Raw genomic sequence first — 16,035 nt, forward strand, 5'->3', positions numbered from 1 at the left:
GATCGTGTGGGAAAATATATGGTATTCTGTATTTCTATAGCCTAAGTGTAACTCTAGTATATAGCATTACTAAGTAGGTAGTTAAGTATCATCAAAATCGAAACAAAAGGGTATCAAACATCCGTGCCACCTTTCGCGTTTACACAATTTGTAGGATTTGACATAATATTGAATATTTGTATATTCTATGCAATGACTATGTGATTTGTCATCAAAATTTGTAAGAGCATGATAGACTTTTACTTCCTTATTAGCTTGGTATAGTTATAGTGTTAACTTCCACATTAAATAATAATTAGATCTAATCCAATGAGGTGAGTCAAAAGACGTGTTAGATAATAAGAGATTTAGTAGAAATAAAAAGATATAAATCTAGTCTTTAATCATTAAAGTTTATTCAATTATTATTGAGAAAATTATGTACACAAGTATTTGGTGTTCAGCCCGGACACAATAATTTACACAGCAAAATTTTGGAATGTGTTAATTAAAATTACAATTTTACTTTCAGTAAATGTTATATTTCAAAAAAATTACACTTTCTCAGGTAGATTTATAATGTTAAATATCTTTCCTAATATTACAGAATTTATTACGCTAGCCGTTGATAGTATAATATAACCTAATACTTCATAAATTTTTGAACTCATTCTGTCACATTTCCCGTTGGCATCACATACACTAAGAGACGTTAAAATCACTGTATCGACACATCTTGGCATTGTCTTTTTGGAGAAGTTTCATCTTCAACTGGCTCTTTTCTTTTCAATGCTTTTGATTCGTTTTCTTCAACACTGTCAGTAGTCTCTTCCCTTTCAGTCTTTTCTTTAGCTTCTGGTTCAAGTCTGTCGCTATCTGGTTTTTGTTGGTTATTTGGAGCGTCTTCATCACTGACGTCATCGTTTCCGTCATCTTGACTGTAATCATCATCAACAGATTTCCCTGCATCAACATCAATTTCGTCATGCCTTTGGTTTTTATCTTCTTTGCTATTGGACATTCGTTTACTTCGCGCGATGCGAACTAGCAAGGCTCTATGTAATTGTGCTATATCACCTGGCGCTCCCTGAAACCAAAAAAAAAAAAACATAAATTAAGTCATTTTATACAGTTTTGTGCATATTAAATGGCTATTATAAAGATAATAAATATTATATTAAACTCATATTAATAAGCTTATAAGTTAGTTGACTAGCTAACATTAATCATCATTGAACGTAACAGTGCACATTACACATCTGGGCAGACAATGTAGTCTCGAAATCGAACCGATTATTCCACGCGACCACCCACTCACCATGATGAGGAACAGCTTGATCTGCAGCTGCGCGTCGGCGGCGGTGATGCGCAGCGACTTGGCGCCGGCGCGCTCCACCACCATGTCGGGCCACAGCTTGGTGTTGAGCACGACGCGCAGCGAGCCGGCCACGCGCGCCACCAGCCGCGCGCCACCGCACGCCGTGTCGTTGAGCCGCAGCACGCCGCGCCCGCGCTCCCGCCAGCTGCCGCTCTCCCACGCGAACAGCCGGCACGATATCTGCGGCACGACCGATCGCCACATTTATTCTTTGTCTCAATGTATTGCGACAAACCGGGTGGTTCAATGATGATCACCACAACCCTTGCCTCTATAAGTGCGTTACCGGATTAATAGATAAGGGATAAGGATAGGATTCATGACGGGAATAGAAGATTGTCCGCCCCAGTCGGTTGAGGAGAAAACAAAATGTCCTCCAGCTCCCCCAATCAACGAATGAAACACAGAGTAGCATTCACGTGTTGCGATTTAATGTAAATATTCTGTGGGGAATGGTAACTTCCCTGACGCCAACTGGCCCATTCAAACTGAGATCTACTCCAGTTTATTATTTATCATCGCATTCAATTCATTCATATTATCACCCTTCTATTGCACTACCTTTTCACAAATAAAGTATCATAAATAAACTGTTCCAAATTATTTCGGTTGTTAAGTAATCGACGTAGATTAATAATGAGGCAAGGCTCTTAATTCAGCAGTTCATAAAGCTAGCTATGGCTAGCTATGGCTAGCTATAGCTAGCTAGCATGATGGTCATAGTACATTCATTTTTATCTATAGTAGTTCATTTCCAACCTGTTTTCTGTTTGTGAATCCATCTGAATCATCATAGTCACAAAACTCAAAGGTAAAATAAATGACACTTTATATGTATATTTTCAATTTGTAGCAAAACATAGGTGCACACATATTTATAAAAAACATGCATGTGTTTTTGTAATGCATTTATATTCCCATTTAATTAAGTGACATTATTATTAAAAAATTATGCCACTGCGTTGACATGGGGTAAATTTGTCCTAGACAATGTCTAAAGCAAAACTTAGCTGATTTGAATATAACTCTGTTTATGACTACATGATAAGAGTACTTGTCACTAACTAGCTAGTCACAGTATTGCAATTTTATATTTTACAACACAACACTTAAGTACATTGCATTATGATGAATTATAGACAGGATAGATTTTACGTATTTTACAAAATCTGCAATCAATATATTAAGAAAGTTAATGTAGCTATATCAAAGTTATATTGTCAATCTTCTGAATAGTATGAGAATAAATTAATATTAATCATAGTAAATCCTTGATTATTCTTTAAAACTGTGCCAATTAATTAATTACCTGTAACACATTAGTTTCATCTTCCTCTCCTGTCATAGTGCAGTTGGAAGTGGGCGGCGGCGGTCTGGCGTGTGAGCGCTCGTACTCAGCTGCTGCCGCTGCGAGACTCTCTGTCCGAGATTCACTTGGTCCAGGTTCCTCCTTGAAGAAACAAAATATTAATTGTTATATAAAAAAATTGTATGGTTAATTGTATGAGAAACTAAATCTGAGCAATATTGCCTTTTAGCAAATTTTCACTACTTTTACCCTACATAATTTTCATATGTGGAAAATTATGTAGGGTAAATTTAAAATATATTTAAACTCATTAACAGCAAAACAAAAAGTACCAAAACCATAAAATATATTGATAAAGTAAACTATATGTTTACTTATTTCAGTTATTAATATATAACAAACCTGATGATTTTCCAGAACTGTGGCTGCTGCAGTTGTAAATAATAAATCTGTTGTGCCATTTGACGAACTATGTTCTGCGGGACTTGCGTCTCCATTATTCACCGATTCTTTCATCACCACCCGTTCACTTAAGTTTTGTCCAAAGACAAATCCAGTTGAAGATGTGCTTGTTGTAGCCGCCACCGGTGCAGGCACCGATGTATTTGTCCTAGGTGTAACATTAGCAGATCCAAGTGGAACAAACTTTGGTGTCTCGACATCCTCCTCTGTTTCTTGTATCCTAGTTTCGGTGCCAGCAGCTTCAAACTCTTTCTCTTTTTTCTTTTCAGGACTGACATCATCTGTTGTTACTTTACTAAATGGGTTACTGGTAGGTTTTAATTGCGACGGGCGTAAGAGTGATCCTGCAATTAACATATTGTACAAATTTAATACAGCAATTAACTTAAATAGAAAATCATACTAATCAATGTCAAGTTTATATATTCATTGCTCTTTTGTGTAATTAACTAACATTAATTCAAAAAGATTTAATGTGCTTTACATGATATTAATTTTGTTACTGTTTTGTTTTAATTAAGGACTAGTTCAGACACGGCGGGAACCGCGCGATTTCAGAATCGCATGGAAATCGCGCGAGTCTTATTTGTATGAGTTAGGACTAGTTCAGACACGGCGGGAACCGCGCGATTTCAGAATCGCATGGAAATCGCGCGAGTCTTATTTGTATGAGTTAATAAGTAATCGTTCTGACATAACCGCGCCGGTCAATCAAGCCGCGCGGTTACCGCAACCCAACCGCCAGAAAATAGAATCGCGCTGCTCCCGCGCGTTTCTGTTACTGTGGAGTCTTTACTTCGCATTCAGTTGCGTTGCGGATACCGCGCGGTTAGCACGTCACAGCTCGTGAGTTCGCCACCATGGCGTTGGATCGTTTTGACACTGAATTATTTATTGATGAAGTGGAGAAGAGACCTGCATATTTTTATATATATTTTATCATACATTATATTTATCATATATTATATTTTATCATACATTCTTAAATTGGGATATAACGTCACGAACTGACCATGTACTGGTCGGTCACATAAAATTGGATGCACCCAATACCGCCTTTTTCTTTTCTTTTTCTTAAAGAGCAACCACAGTAAACACACTTCTTCGTCGACCTCCATTTTCAAACTGACGTTATTTCTGCACGAAAATCGCACAATAACCGCCGGTGTCTGCATAGCATCACAATTTTGCGGTTTGAAACCGCGCGGTTCGTGAACGCGCGGTTCCCGCATGTCTGAACGAGCCCTTAATGTTACTTTATAGAGAAAATATCATATTGAGATATTAGGAAATAAAATAATACTATTGATAATATGCTAAGGTTTTATTCATAGTTAAATAAATACTAGTAGATCAACAGAATGATTTGATATATGTTGCACAAAAATATACACCGTGTCATTATATATATATATATAGATAATTTGTCACATTGTATGTCCACAATGTACTCTTAAACTACTCAACCGATTTTAATCAAATTTGTACACCATGTGCAGTTTGATCCGACTTAGAAGATAGGATAGTTCATATTACTAATTACGCTAAACGACTACCGGGGCGGAGCCAGGGCATGCAGCTAGTATAATTATATATTATGTTGCAAGAAATGTACATAATTACATATCTATATTTATTGGTATTAATTATCTGAATAATTTTAAGTAGTAAGTTGCAGCAAAAATTAAGAGTATAAGGGGTTTCAAACCCTCCTAAAGAGGTAGTCTCAACTTCTATTATTTATTCAGCCCATATTGCTCCACTGCATCATAAATGACTCTCACAAAAACTTGCTCGAGATTATTTGTTGTATCAAACTAACATCAATCATTCAAGAGACCTATAATGGAGTGCAGGTGCATATGCATTTTTACATTCTATGCTTACTGAAAGCTTGACAACCTACTTTAAAATTAAACCGAATATTACACAGTGTCAAGAGTAAACATAAGTTATGGAAAGGTAAAATACTTTATTTTTCTTACCAAAAGGATTATTTCCCTTGTTAGAACTAGTAGCAAATCCGGATGCACCAAAACCTCCCAGTTTAGGTTTTGCCAGGACAATTCGGGACTGAGCGCCATTGTAAATATCCTCAGAGGGTTTTCCTGAAAAAATTATTAGACTAAATTTACTTACTGGAATTATGCACATAAATTAATGTAACTAAATACATCTAGATATCCAATATAATTTAAATTCAAATTTAAATTTGTATTTAAATGCAATTTAATCGCATTACATTACATTATTCGTAGATGTCATTTACATATTTTTAGGATATTGAAATGACAATGTTTATATTACTTTTAATCAATAGGTAGAATAAACAACCATTGCCTTGAGCGCACAACAGAATATTTAAATCTTGTTTATCCAACATTCATTTAAAATATGAAATATTTTAATTAAACGAATAAACAGAAATGGAATAACAGGAGAGTTCGAAAAAAAGCTAAGGTAATGCATTGTCAACTCGATTGTGGTTATAAATCACTCTTAGAAACATTAAAATCACCTCTTTTATATAATTCGCTAAATAAATTGCTTATAATATTAAGTCGTAAATATACAGTACTAATTTGATTAACTTCTATGGAATAAAATTAAGAATTTTTAACATACATACCTTGCTTAGCATCTGCCATTGTCGCACGACGCAAACCACAGATAAATATACATACAAACTAACGCAAGTCGCAAGCAGCAGACTTTTACGAACTAGTGATGTATCGACTCATAATTTTATAACTTTATGCCATGCTTTATGCTTACAATTACCATAAAAACCGATTATCATTGGTACTTCGGCTAGGATATTTTATCGATACTGTATTTAAAAGACTTATATAAGATTATGTATCTTCAATCATCAATAAATATTGATTAACGAAAACCTTCAACCTTAATGTAAAATTATAATCTATCATCTATTTCGCCTTTTTTATCATAATATTTTCAATTGTGTAGCTCATTTTACTTAGAAACTATCCTTGTTTATCACAATTTATTAAAAGTTTTTATTTTTGATAATCAACAAATATATCATAAAAACATTATTTTTCCTGCAAAATATCCAACGCGCTAACCACTACAATGGTTACCAAGGAGGGGGTCAAATAATTTTCCTAGCATTATTTAATTTAAATGCTCCTAGATTTTTGTATGGATATGCATTTGTTAATTTTACGCAGGAGTATCGAAAACATGTTGATTATGAGATGACGGCATTAGTTACGAATTTTGTTATGCGCCAAAAGTCCCTGCAAGGGTAGGTAGCACTACTTTGACATTCATGACCTAATTCCGGTATAAATGTCAATGTCAATTGTCAATGTCAAGCATATCAGTTTCGTTTTCGTCGTCAACTGTGGTTGTCAAATCTTTCAATTTTTATCATATTGCAATTTGGTTTTGTTAGGATTTAAATGAAAAGTTATATCGTGTATCATTTTTTTATAAATATGTTCATGTAACTGATAAACACTTATTAATACAAGTTGTATTTTTTTATTGGCTTTAAATTAAGTATTTCACTGTTTACGACTTACGCAGGAAGTAAATAAAACTGCGATCATATAACTTCTGTTTTAAATCTCGTGTGTGAAAAATATTACAGGTTATAAGTGATCTATGAGAAAATGTGTTAAACTTCACCTACAGCAAGTGATATTCTAGAGAATATACTTTTAATCATTTATATACAAATATATATCAACGGAATCTTTCTAAATCTCGGCGAATATCACAGCAGGTATGTACTTTAAAACTGTGTTCTTATCCCTCATCCCTCATCAATTCTCCTCGGACTAAATAACCATATATATGTAATTGAAACATAAGTTACAATACAAAATACTTACACTGATATCATTTGATAGCATAAATTTATTGGCCTCATAAGCTTCAGCTAGTTATTAGTTTTCTTCATTTAAACTACTAGGGACTGGAATATGCTTCCTGAGTTTGTGTCCCCAACAAGTATAAATACTTATCTACCTAGGGAAGCAGTACTTTCTATGGAAGTATGCTCGGTCTGAGGCCACATTGCAACTTACCATTAGGCGAGATCATGTTCTAGTGCTGCCCTATTATTAGTTGATAAAGCATAAAGTTCAGCTTAGATTTTGTATTTGTGTTGTATTGTGCTTTTAATAAATTACTTACAAATAAACAGTATAATGATATAATAAGAACAGAATAGCTTCTTAGGTCAAAATTATAGGTAGGTAGGTAGGTATATGGTAGGGAGGAAGTGAAGGGACTGCTCCCTCCTTTCTCTGTTTGTAGGAAGCATAGTTTATGAGTTATTATTATTTTAATAGATCCATAACCTAATTTCATTTAAAAAGGTATATTGACATGAGCTTTGCGCTTTTGCGCAGCACATTTGTCACCTATTTTCACCTCCGCACCTTTAGCTTACTGATCGCCATAGACGACTTGCCTTAGCCACTGCAGCTTGCATGAGTGCCAGCTATGTGCTATGGCAAGTGAGGGCTGTCCTCCCTCCGTGTTTACTGCTTTTCCAATACAATATGAGTAGGACGGATAAGACTACTTGCACTCAGACTTGTTTTCCATGGTTGTTTTGAGTAATTAAGTTAATAAAGCCATAGAATACTATTTCATTATTATTATATTTATATTATTACATAGGTATTTTTGTATTAGAAATAATTGTTTGTTTGTCTTTGAGAAGAAGCATAAGCATAATCTTTGTCCATATATCTGGGGTAGGGGTATCAAAGAATAACTGATTAGTTAAGTATACCTTTTTTCTATACCATATGTATATACTAATATTATAAAGCTGAGAGTTTGTTATTTTGAATGTGCTAATCTCAGGAACTTCTGATCCTTTGTGAAAAATTCTTTCAGTTTTAGATAGCCCATTTATTGAGGAAGGCTTTGATGTTTGCATTGCATTAAATATATTTTATTTTAATAAAAATATGACTTGTTATTGATGCGTTTTTTTGTAAAACTATAAGTGTTTAGTTGCAAAGAAAATAAAAGAGTAGTATTTTAATTTATGTAATTAATTTCAGAGGATATGATTAAAATATAACTGATTTTTTAATATGAAGCCTGCTATTTGATATTTTGATATGTCTTATAGTATTTTATTTTCATTGTGTCTTAATCTATTTATTAGTAAATCACACTCCTTTTATTTAATTCATCACCTATGCATGGTTTTAACCTTTTATTTTTATCATATCATAGCTCTATAGATATTGTACAAATATATATAAAACTAAAATGTCACAAGCCTTCCCATGAAGAATATTAGAATGTAATATTTTGCAAAAACTAAAGGCCTTTATATACAGGCTGATTCAAATAAAATTTTCAGTCAAAAAAAGTTCAGTGCCGCCTGGTGATCAAATTTTTTCTATTCCTTAAAAATTTCTCATTTATAAAGTACTAGCTGCGCCCCTCGGTCTCACCCGTATAAGTCCGTATCCGTAAAGTTGCCTATAGTTTATTCCAGTTGTCCAGCTGTCTACGTACCAAAGTTCATGGCAATGGGTTCAGTAGTTTTTGCGTGAAAGAGCAACAAACACACACACACATCCTTACAAACTTTCGTATTTATAATATTAGTAGGAAGTAGGATAGTAGGATTAGTAGGATAATGATATGATGATGATGATGATGATGATAGTAGGATAGGATAGTAGGATTTCAATGCTATAAAATAATTAAATTTAAACTACCATAAAATAATAATATTAATTGTTGATTAGTAATTTCGTAAATTACAGATTAGATTTTAAAAGAAATCAATATGTTGATAATTGATTATATTGCTTTTGTCAATAATCATACTTAACACTAATATTATAAATGTGAAAGTATGTTTGTTTGGATGTTTGTCCGTCAATCATGCTGAAACTACTGAACGGATTTTGATGAAATTTGGTATACAGACAGGACTTGGGTGATAGGATACTTTTTATCCCAATTTAATGCTCCCTTGGGACAATTAAATCATTTGTAAATGTAATTCCACGCGGGAAAGTATAGCAGTATATAATATATCCAAATATTTATGCAAATAAAATTTGATTACAATACATTTATATTGCTTCAATATTTTTCACTGACTTAGTGTGTTGTTTTAATAATTATCTGACTGATCGAAAGAGACTGTTTTTCGAGTGTGTGAATGTTTGTTTGTTTGCCCATTTCTTTGGCACCCCTGCACTCATAAACACTGGAGAAGTTGTGCTTGTAATTACCAGAATTGTGGTAGTGACATTGACTGATATAATTATAAAAAATTGCACTAAAATAAAATAGCATAAAATGACCATAACAATAAAACTACAGTTAGCTGTTGGGTTTTTGTTTTGCAATAATATTTCTTGTTTTATTTTTAATACAAGTTTCCTTGTAGTGTGGTCTAATACGGCTGGAATGTCTTTCTGAAGTAAAATCTGCATTCAGACAACATGTGTGGGGGCTATCTTATTAGCACCTCTCACTGACTGATACGAGAGACCGATTTGTCGTCGATGTGCCCAAAAACCACAAGGCAGATTTTGACAAAGTTTTATATTGTGATCATCTTATAATAGTGTGTTTACCGTATAGGCTACAGTTTACAAAAAATAGTGGTTGCTATCGAAAATACCAAAAATAAATAAAATTAAAATCCAAATTTGTAAATAAACGAGTTGTCATTAAGAAAGGATAGGTCTTTAAGAATTACATGAATGTTTGAGAAGTAACTTAACTGTGTTTTTATTTAATCATGGATAGGTATGCTTATTGCAGAAGCTAGCAGACAAAATGAACATTCGTTAATATTCCTTTAGAAAATATGCAAAAGGATAGTATTTTGTATTTTTGTTTTCACTGCGCGATTTATTGCCTGAAGATCGTTGGAGAGCTTGATAGTGTCACCTGAAGTTAGTAGGCTACTTCTGCCCACGGTGATACATGAAACATTTCATTCCCATGGAAATTGGATTGGCCACTAGGCGAAGCTCCAGGTAACGGCAGGTTGTTATTACACTGCGACACTGTAAAGATCCTCTGTTTTGTAAAATGCTAATAATGCTTTACTTATGTACATCATTATATCATGCCATTGCTATATGAAATCCTATTTGAAATTTAGAAAGAAAGTTATTAATTTTAGGTGCCTTTTGAATTGAAACTAATTAATTATTTTTTAATAAGTCATTCTACGTATATACACTGGTCTGTGATGACATTAAAGATATGAAAAATATTCTGTTTCGCTGAGTCATTTCACTCGAAAATCAAACAGCGCATTGTCGCGGTAACACGCGCACGCCGCATCGTCCCGCTGTGGAAATCCGTTAAAATAAATCGGCAATATTTATTAAAAAAATATGTATCTTTTCCTATTAACACCGAGTCCTAGTCAAAGTTAAAATCAGGATTTGAGTTTATAAAATTTATAATACATATTTATATCGATATAATTTTATTGTTTGTGTATTGTGCCGTGTAAAGTGTTTATGTGTGTGTTTAGTGAAAATATCTAGTGTTGTTAATTTCTGCATGCATTTAAAATATAAAGAGTCTGGGGTATACCGCGTAAAAACCATGACGAGGACTGTCTCATTTGACGGTAAATATTCAAAGTGTTTTTCGATTCCCTTGACCTGCGAACTTATTACTTAAGCAGTTTGGAGTTTTTGAGTGTAGTAAAAAATTTATATAAATTTAAAGGATCAGCTGGACCAATTTAGAAAGAGACCATACTTAGCTAAATTTATACGTTGTATTTTATAGAATATTTATGATATTTGAAAAATAAAACACTTTGCTTACGAATTATGACGGAACGAAATTGATTTAAAGCTTGATTCGACAGAATTCCGGGTTTTATCGAAATTATCAATCCTGCGAGTTTTTGTGATTAATGACTTCTCATTTTATACATTCAGTCGTTATTAATATAATTTAAATGGAACTTAATTTTTGCAAGCATTTGAAGTACTTCCATAGAGAGTAGTCACGAACCACGGCTTATCTAGTCACACTGATTAAACAAATACTTAAATCTTCCATCAAAAACAGACCCAATACATTGTCTTTAAATTTTGCGATTTAATAACTTGTACATATTAGAACTTACGACTTTACTTCTTTGAAGTCGTAAGTCGTAAGGCGCGATCGAGACCATTCAATAAATGTACGATGGATGAGGATGTAGTTTAGTGAATGAGACAAAACATGGATAGTTCAGGAGGTTACCTGACGCGTTAAAGCAGTGCTAATGCCAGTGCCTGAAAAGATGGTGCTACACGATCTATATATATAGTCTATAATCTATGAAAATACAGCTATGTCATTATAACCCCCCAGATAGGCTCTATCAAATTGTTATCTAATAAAGTTTTCGAAATAAGCATAATATTATGTTGCGTTTTTTACTTTATTTACGGTTATAGTACTCAGAGTTGAAAAATATCAAATAAAACGAAATTTATTAATTTAAAATTTACTTTAGATACTCATAGTAGTATCCTACACATTCAGATGAGGTAAAATAATTTGCTTGATGTCGTCATAGGTTTTATCGTAATCAGCAAATTCGTCATGAAAATTCTTGTTCATCCTTACTGTTTGTTTATATTTCCTTACTAAGTATAGTAACTAGTTAGTAATGAGTGCTTAGAATTATGCGAAAGCGTCTTCGTTTGTTTCTCTCGCTTTCCCGTCGCGATGTAGGGATTTTGTGTTTTGTGTATAGTTAGGAGACCTTATTCCAGTTAGTATTTGTTTCGACCGCGCGAGTGATTCCGGGCGAAAAGCTAGTGGTGTAATGAATTTGGTTTCGTTGTGTCATATAAATTTCGTGACGATAAAATTTTGTTAAAGATTATGACTGCTGTTTTTTTTATTTATTTTGTAAGCGTGATGTTTCTTTTGCTGAATTATAAATGATATCTATGTGTATTACTGTACAAGTCGTGTTGTCAAGCTGATTATATAATTGTTTTTAGTTGGAATCATGATAAAATACGTTATATATACAAACATTTCGATTAGCAAATATTTCAGTGACTGACGTTGCTTTACAATGAATTTTTTTAAAACCTGTGTCTTTAACAAGTTTTCAATTACTGATGTTACTATGAAATAAGAATGTTTTTTTTTTATAGTCCTTTCCAATTGTTATTGTCTAACTGTGCCCGCGACTTCGTTCGTGCCTAGATTCAAATTTAACTAAATTCATAAAAATACTCCTAAATTACTCATATTCTATACGTTGCTGATTAATAGCTATGTAACAAAAAAAATATCGAAATACGTCTAGTAGTTTATGCGATAAAGGAAAATAGACAGATAAAAATTTCGAAATGTTGACGTTGATTTTTGAATGTTGTTGTTGATGTTGAAAATGAACCCCTAGGGGAATCTTTTAATTTTTTATTTAATTTACATAATTGAACACTTGCGCATTGTACATACAAACGTAAATATCGTAATCAAAAACAAAATTAAAGCTCTCTTTAGTTTTTTATCTAATGACCTATTAATAAAATTATGTCTCTTTTTAATATATTTATTTAAAGTCGCTTTTAACAACAACGTCATTAGACCACGATGTTAAGTACATAATTAAATCAGATTTTAAGAGTTTAAGAAGAAATAGTAATTTACCCATAAATAAATAAAAAACAACTCTAAAACATTTCATTAATCAATTTAATCATTGTAGAACGTACGGTCTATATTCTCCTACACTCTTATATTCGAGGCTGAGAGGAACTACCGAGTTTACAATCCATCTATCGGTTCTTTTCAATTCTTTAATACATCTACGTCTGAATAAAGACATCAAGCAATTATATACTTGCAAGCTTGTAAATTTGACCGCCGCCTTGGTACAGTGGTTAACGCGTGAGCGTCGAACCGAGGGGTCCTGGGTTCAATTCCCGGTGGGGACGCACAAAAAAAAAAAAATGTCTCGGTCTGGCAGGACACAGAAGGCTGATCACCTACTTGTCCGTAAAGAAAATCGATCAGTGAAACAGATGTACATCATCTGCCCCATACCCCACTAGGGGACACGGGATTAAAAAAAAAAAAAAAAAAAAAGCTTGTAAATTTGTATACATTTTTATGTTAGTCACTACTATTTCTATATATTTTGGTAACAACTAACGCCTTTAGCATTTTATATTGATATCACAATATAAAATTGATATTATAATAGTTACTACATATTTTGTATCCGTGGTGTTACGTTGTTTTTCACTACAATGAAGGGAAAATAACGTGGTACAAATACTGCTAATTTGCAGTTAAAATTAATATATACCAACGACCATAACATCTTCATAGTTATTAATAAAAAATATCTCTATTTTCTACCAACAAGTAATTATATACTACGATGATTTTTGTAAATTGGGGTTTCCTATAAAATAACAAAGATATATATAACTATGAAACATTAGAATAGACTAGAATTATCAAGGATGGATGGTACAATATAATCATTAGTTTATGTTATTATCCTGATTAGGATCACCAGGATTTAATAATTAAATTACGTTACGTACTTTTCTAACAGGTTTTAAGGTATGCTCACATTTTTTTACTATTTTTCAACTCTACTCTGCAAAAAGTATCAAAATATTAATAATGTATTTGTTTTGTTCAATAATGCAATGTATATAGGTTACCGTTGGGTTACAATTATATTAACATTCGAAAATGTTAGATACTTATAATTTCATACTATCACTTACATAGCTTAAGTTAAATTATTGCAATTATCGTGTGTGTGTGTGACTACATTGATAAAACTATGATTAAAATCTTTCAAGGTAATCTTGAATAGTTACTAAATTTTTAAATAGTTAATGTTGAATAACATGTATAATAAACAGACAGAAAGTTTAATTAAAAACTTTTTAACGGTTTTTAAACGCGATTCTCCCCGTAACCACGCTCGCTGTAAAGTGTTCGAAACGTCGGGTTAAGAATATAAAAATTTTAAAATCCCTTAAAAAGTTTTTAATTTCTAAATAGGAGAAACTTAACAATCTATTTCTTTTCTAGATTTTATCAAAAATTTAAATTAAATAACGTCGTTCTTCATTTTGCATCAGAGTGCGGTGCACCTAGAATGCTATGAACTGCACCAACATTGAGTAAATTTAACATTACATTACAAATTTTGTCGGCAAGCCTTCTCTTCTATGATTCTGGACACACTCCATAAGGAAATAAAAATCCTCATAATTGTAGTAAAATTCGTTGTTGTAGCAAAAAGTTGGGTCAGTTAGCTCTTTTCATAAGATAAGGAAAACATCTGAATAGTTATTGTAACCTTTAACGATTAGGTACGGTAACGGTTTTACATCTATAAAGCTCAGTGTTATAGAAACGTAGTATGTATGTGAAGAGGCTCAAATTGTATACTCGTATACCTTGTATGTCCTTTAAGTCTTGACCTTTCGTTAAAGTACTCTAGAAAAAGAATAAAACAAAATATAAATTCAGGTAGATGTTTGATCAGATGTGGAGGAGTTTAGAAAAGTCCGGCAGTCAGTCACTACATCGTTAATATATAAAAAACCAAAATGACGATACCTTAGCTGGTTATGTATTTTATACTGTTCTAACAATATAAAACTGAAGCGTTTGTTCGTTTTAACGCACTAATCTTACAACAATTGGTCCGAATTGAATAATAATTTTTTTATTGTATAGTCCATTTATTGAGTATCGAGCAGGGCTATAGTAGGACGTGGGTAAAATCGCGGTGCACAGCTAGTTTCCACTAAACAGAACCGTATGTTTAAATTTGCTCTCATTACAGACGACATGGAGGTGGACGACATAGGCAAGAAAGGGAATTTATTAGACGAAATGCCGCCCATCAACTGCGACATGATGACCGAAAGCACGTACGGCAGCAGCAAAGATATCGGCGACACGACGTTTTGCTTGGGGAATTATATACCCGATTTTATGAAGGTAAGCTTTATTACCCTTACTTCCTTACTGATGTACATATGCGAAAGTGTGTATGTTTCTGTCTCCTACGTCGCAATTCTCCGAATTTACGGCATCATCATCATCATCTAGAGTTTACTACAGGTGATTAGAGAGTTATATACGCTATTTTTTAGCGCCGCGTAATATCTCCTTTCCATGGCAATTTAGTAAGTTTATTGTATATTGCACACTGAAAGTACACTAGCACTCATTATTATGCTAAATGCGACCGACAGGCGACGTTCATTATCATTTCTCAGTGGGTTATCAATAACTTCAATTGAAATACAATGCGTCCTAAATAATTATTAGCAAAGCTTTTAAATTAGTACATGAACTGTCTATATAAGTATTAGAGCTTTATGTTTTACTTTATTCTATTTTTTTATATTGTTATAAAATCGACATGGGCTCATAAATTGAAAATAACTTTTTCTATGAAGTAACGTCTTTCACTTGGTTTATATAATTTTATTATTTTAAACATAAAACTTACCCGCCTTTAAACATCACAACAAGACCAAATTTAAGTAAATAATAAATACAGTCAAATTGATAAACTATAAAAAAATGTAGTCTAATATCGAAATAATCAAAGCTAAGCTAAAAAATAGTTTGTTTACGAGAAGTCTTAATGGACGCAATGTTATTTTGCCCATTTTTTATTGATATTAAAACGTTATCACGGCCAACGATATGTGATATGTGTCTTAATGGAAATTCCAACATTCAGATAATATAAATATATCTTCTACACTAGCTTCAGGTATTGTCAAAAATAGAAAATCAATATTCGTTTTGAAAACAGATGAAGTCGTGTGGGTCAGCTTGTATGATTATATTTGTTTTAAAATGTAGTTTAATGTAGTACAATATGGTATAGTAATCCACTCCTTAATTATTA

At 32.7% G+C, this 16,035-nt stretch overlaps 2 protein-coding genes across 3 annotated transcripts in view; one reads left to right on the forward strand and one right to left on the reverse strand.

Annotated features, from left to right (window-relative positions):
* Positions 1 to 385: 385 nt before the first annotated feature.
* Positions 386 to 5,845, reverse strand: LOC119831389 (ran-binding protein 3). Its single transcript, XM_038354708.1, has 6 exons — positions 5,758 to 5,845; positions 5,114 to 5,236; positions 3,069 to 3,472; positions 2,667 to 2,807; positions 1,298 to 1,537; positions 386 to 1,066 (listed from the first exon to the last, which is right to left on the reverse strand). Exons 1-6 carry the CDS (start codon positions 5,774 to 5,776, stop codon positions 698 to 700), a joined length of 1,296 nt encoding a protein of 431 aa, XP_038210636.1. The 5' UTR covers positions 5,777 to 5,845; the 3' UTR covers positions 386 to 697.
* A 652-nt stretch (positions 5,846 to 6,497) lies between these two features.
* LOC119831395 (kelch-like ECH-associated protein 1B) overlaps positions 6,498 to 16,035 on the forward strand; it is a 31,805-nt gene continuing 22,267 nt past the window's right edge. The window contains exons 1-2 of one of the 2 annotated variants that reach the window (XM_038354719.1): positions 6,498 to 6,882; positions 14,953 to 15,110. In XM_038354719.1, the coding sequence (XP_038210647.1) occupies positions 14,958 to 15,110 (153 nt within the window). In that variant the 5' untranslated portion in view covers positions 6,498 to 6,882; positions 14,953 to 14,957. Of the gene's footprint in view, positions 6,883 to 10,579; positions 10,741 to 14,952; positions 15,111 to 16,035 lie in introns of those variants that run through there. The other variant, XM_038354718.1, reaches the window with a different exon arrangement.

Source organism: Zerene cesonia, chromosome 13, assembly GCF_012273895.1.
Source record: "Zerene cesonia ecotype Mississippi chromosome 13, Zerene_cesonia_1.1, whole genome shotgun sequence".
NCBI classification, from domain to species: domain Eukaryota; kingdom Metazoa; phylum Arthropoda; class Insecta; order Lepidoptera; family Pieridae; genus Zerene; species Zerene cesonia.

Bases quoted from the DNA above. Each gene is read 5' to 3' on its own strand.
- LOC119831389 (XM_038354708.1), bottom strand. The intron at 1,538-2,666 runs GTAATTAATTAA...GTCGTGCCGCAG, and splicing joins ATGAAACTAATGTGTTACAG to ATATCGTGCCGGCTGTTCGC. The intron at 1,067-1,297 runs GTGAGTGGGTGG...TTTTGGTTTCAG, and splicing joins TCAAGCTGTTCCTCATCATG to GGAGCGCCAGGTGATATAGC.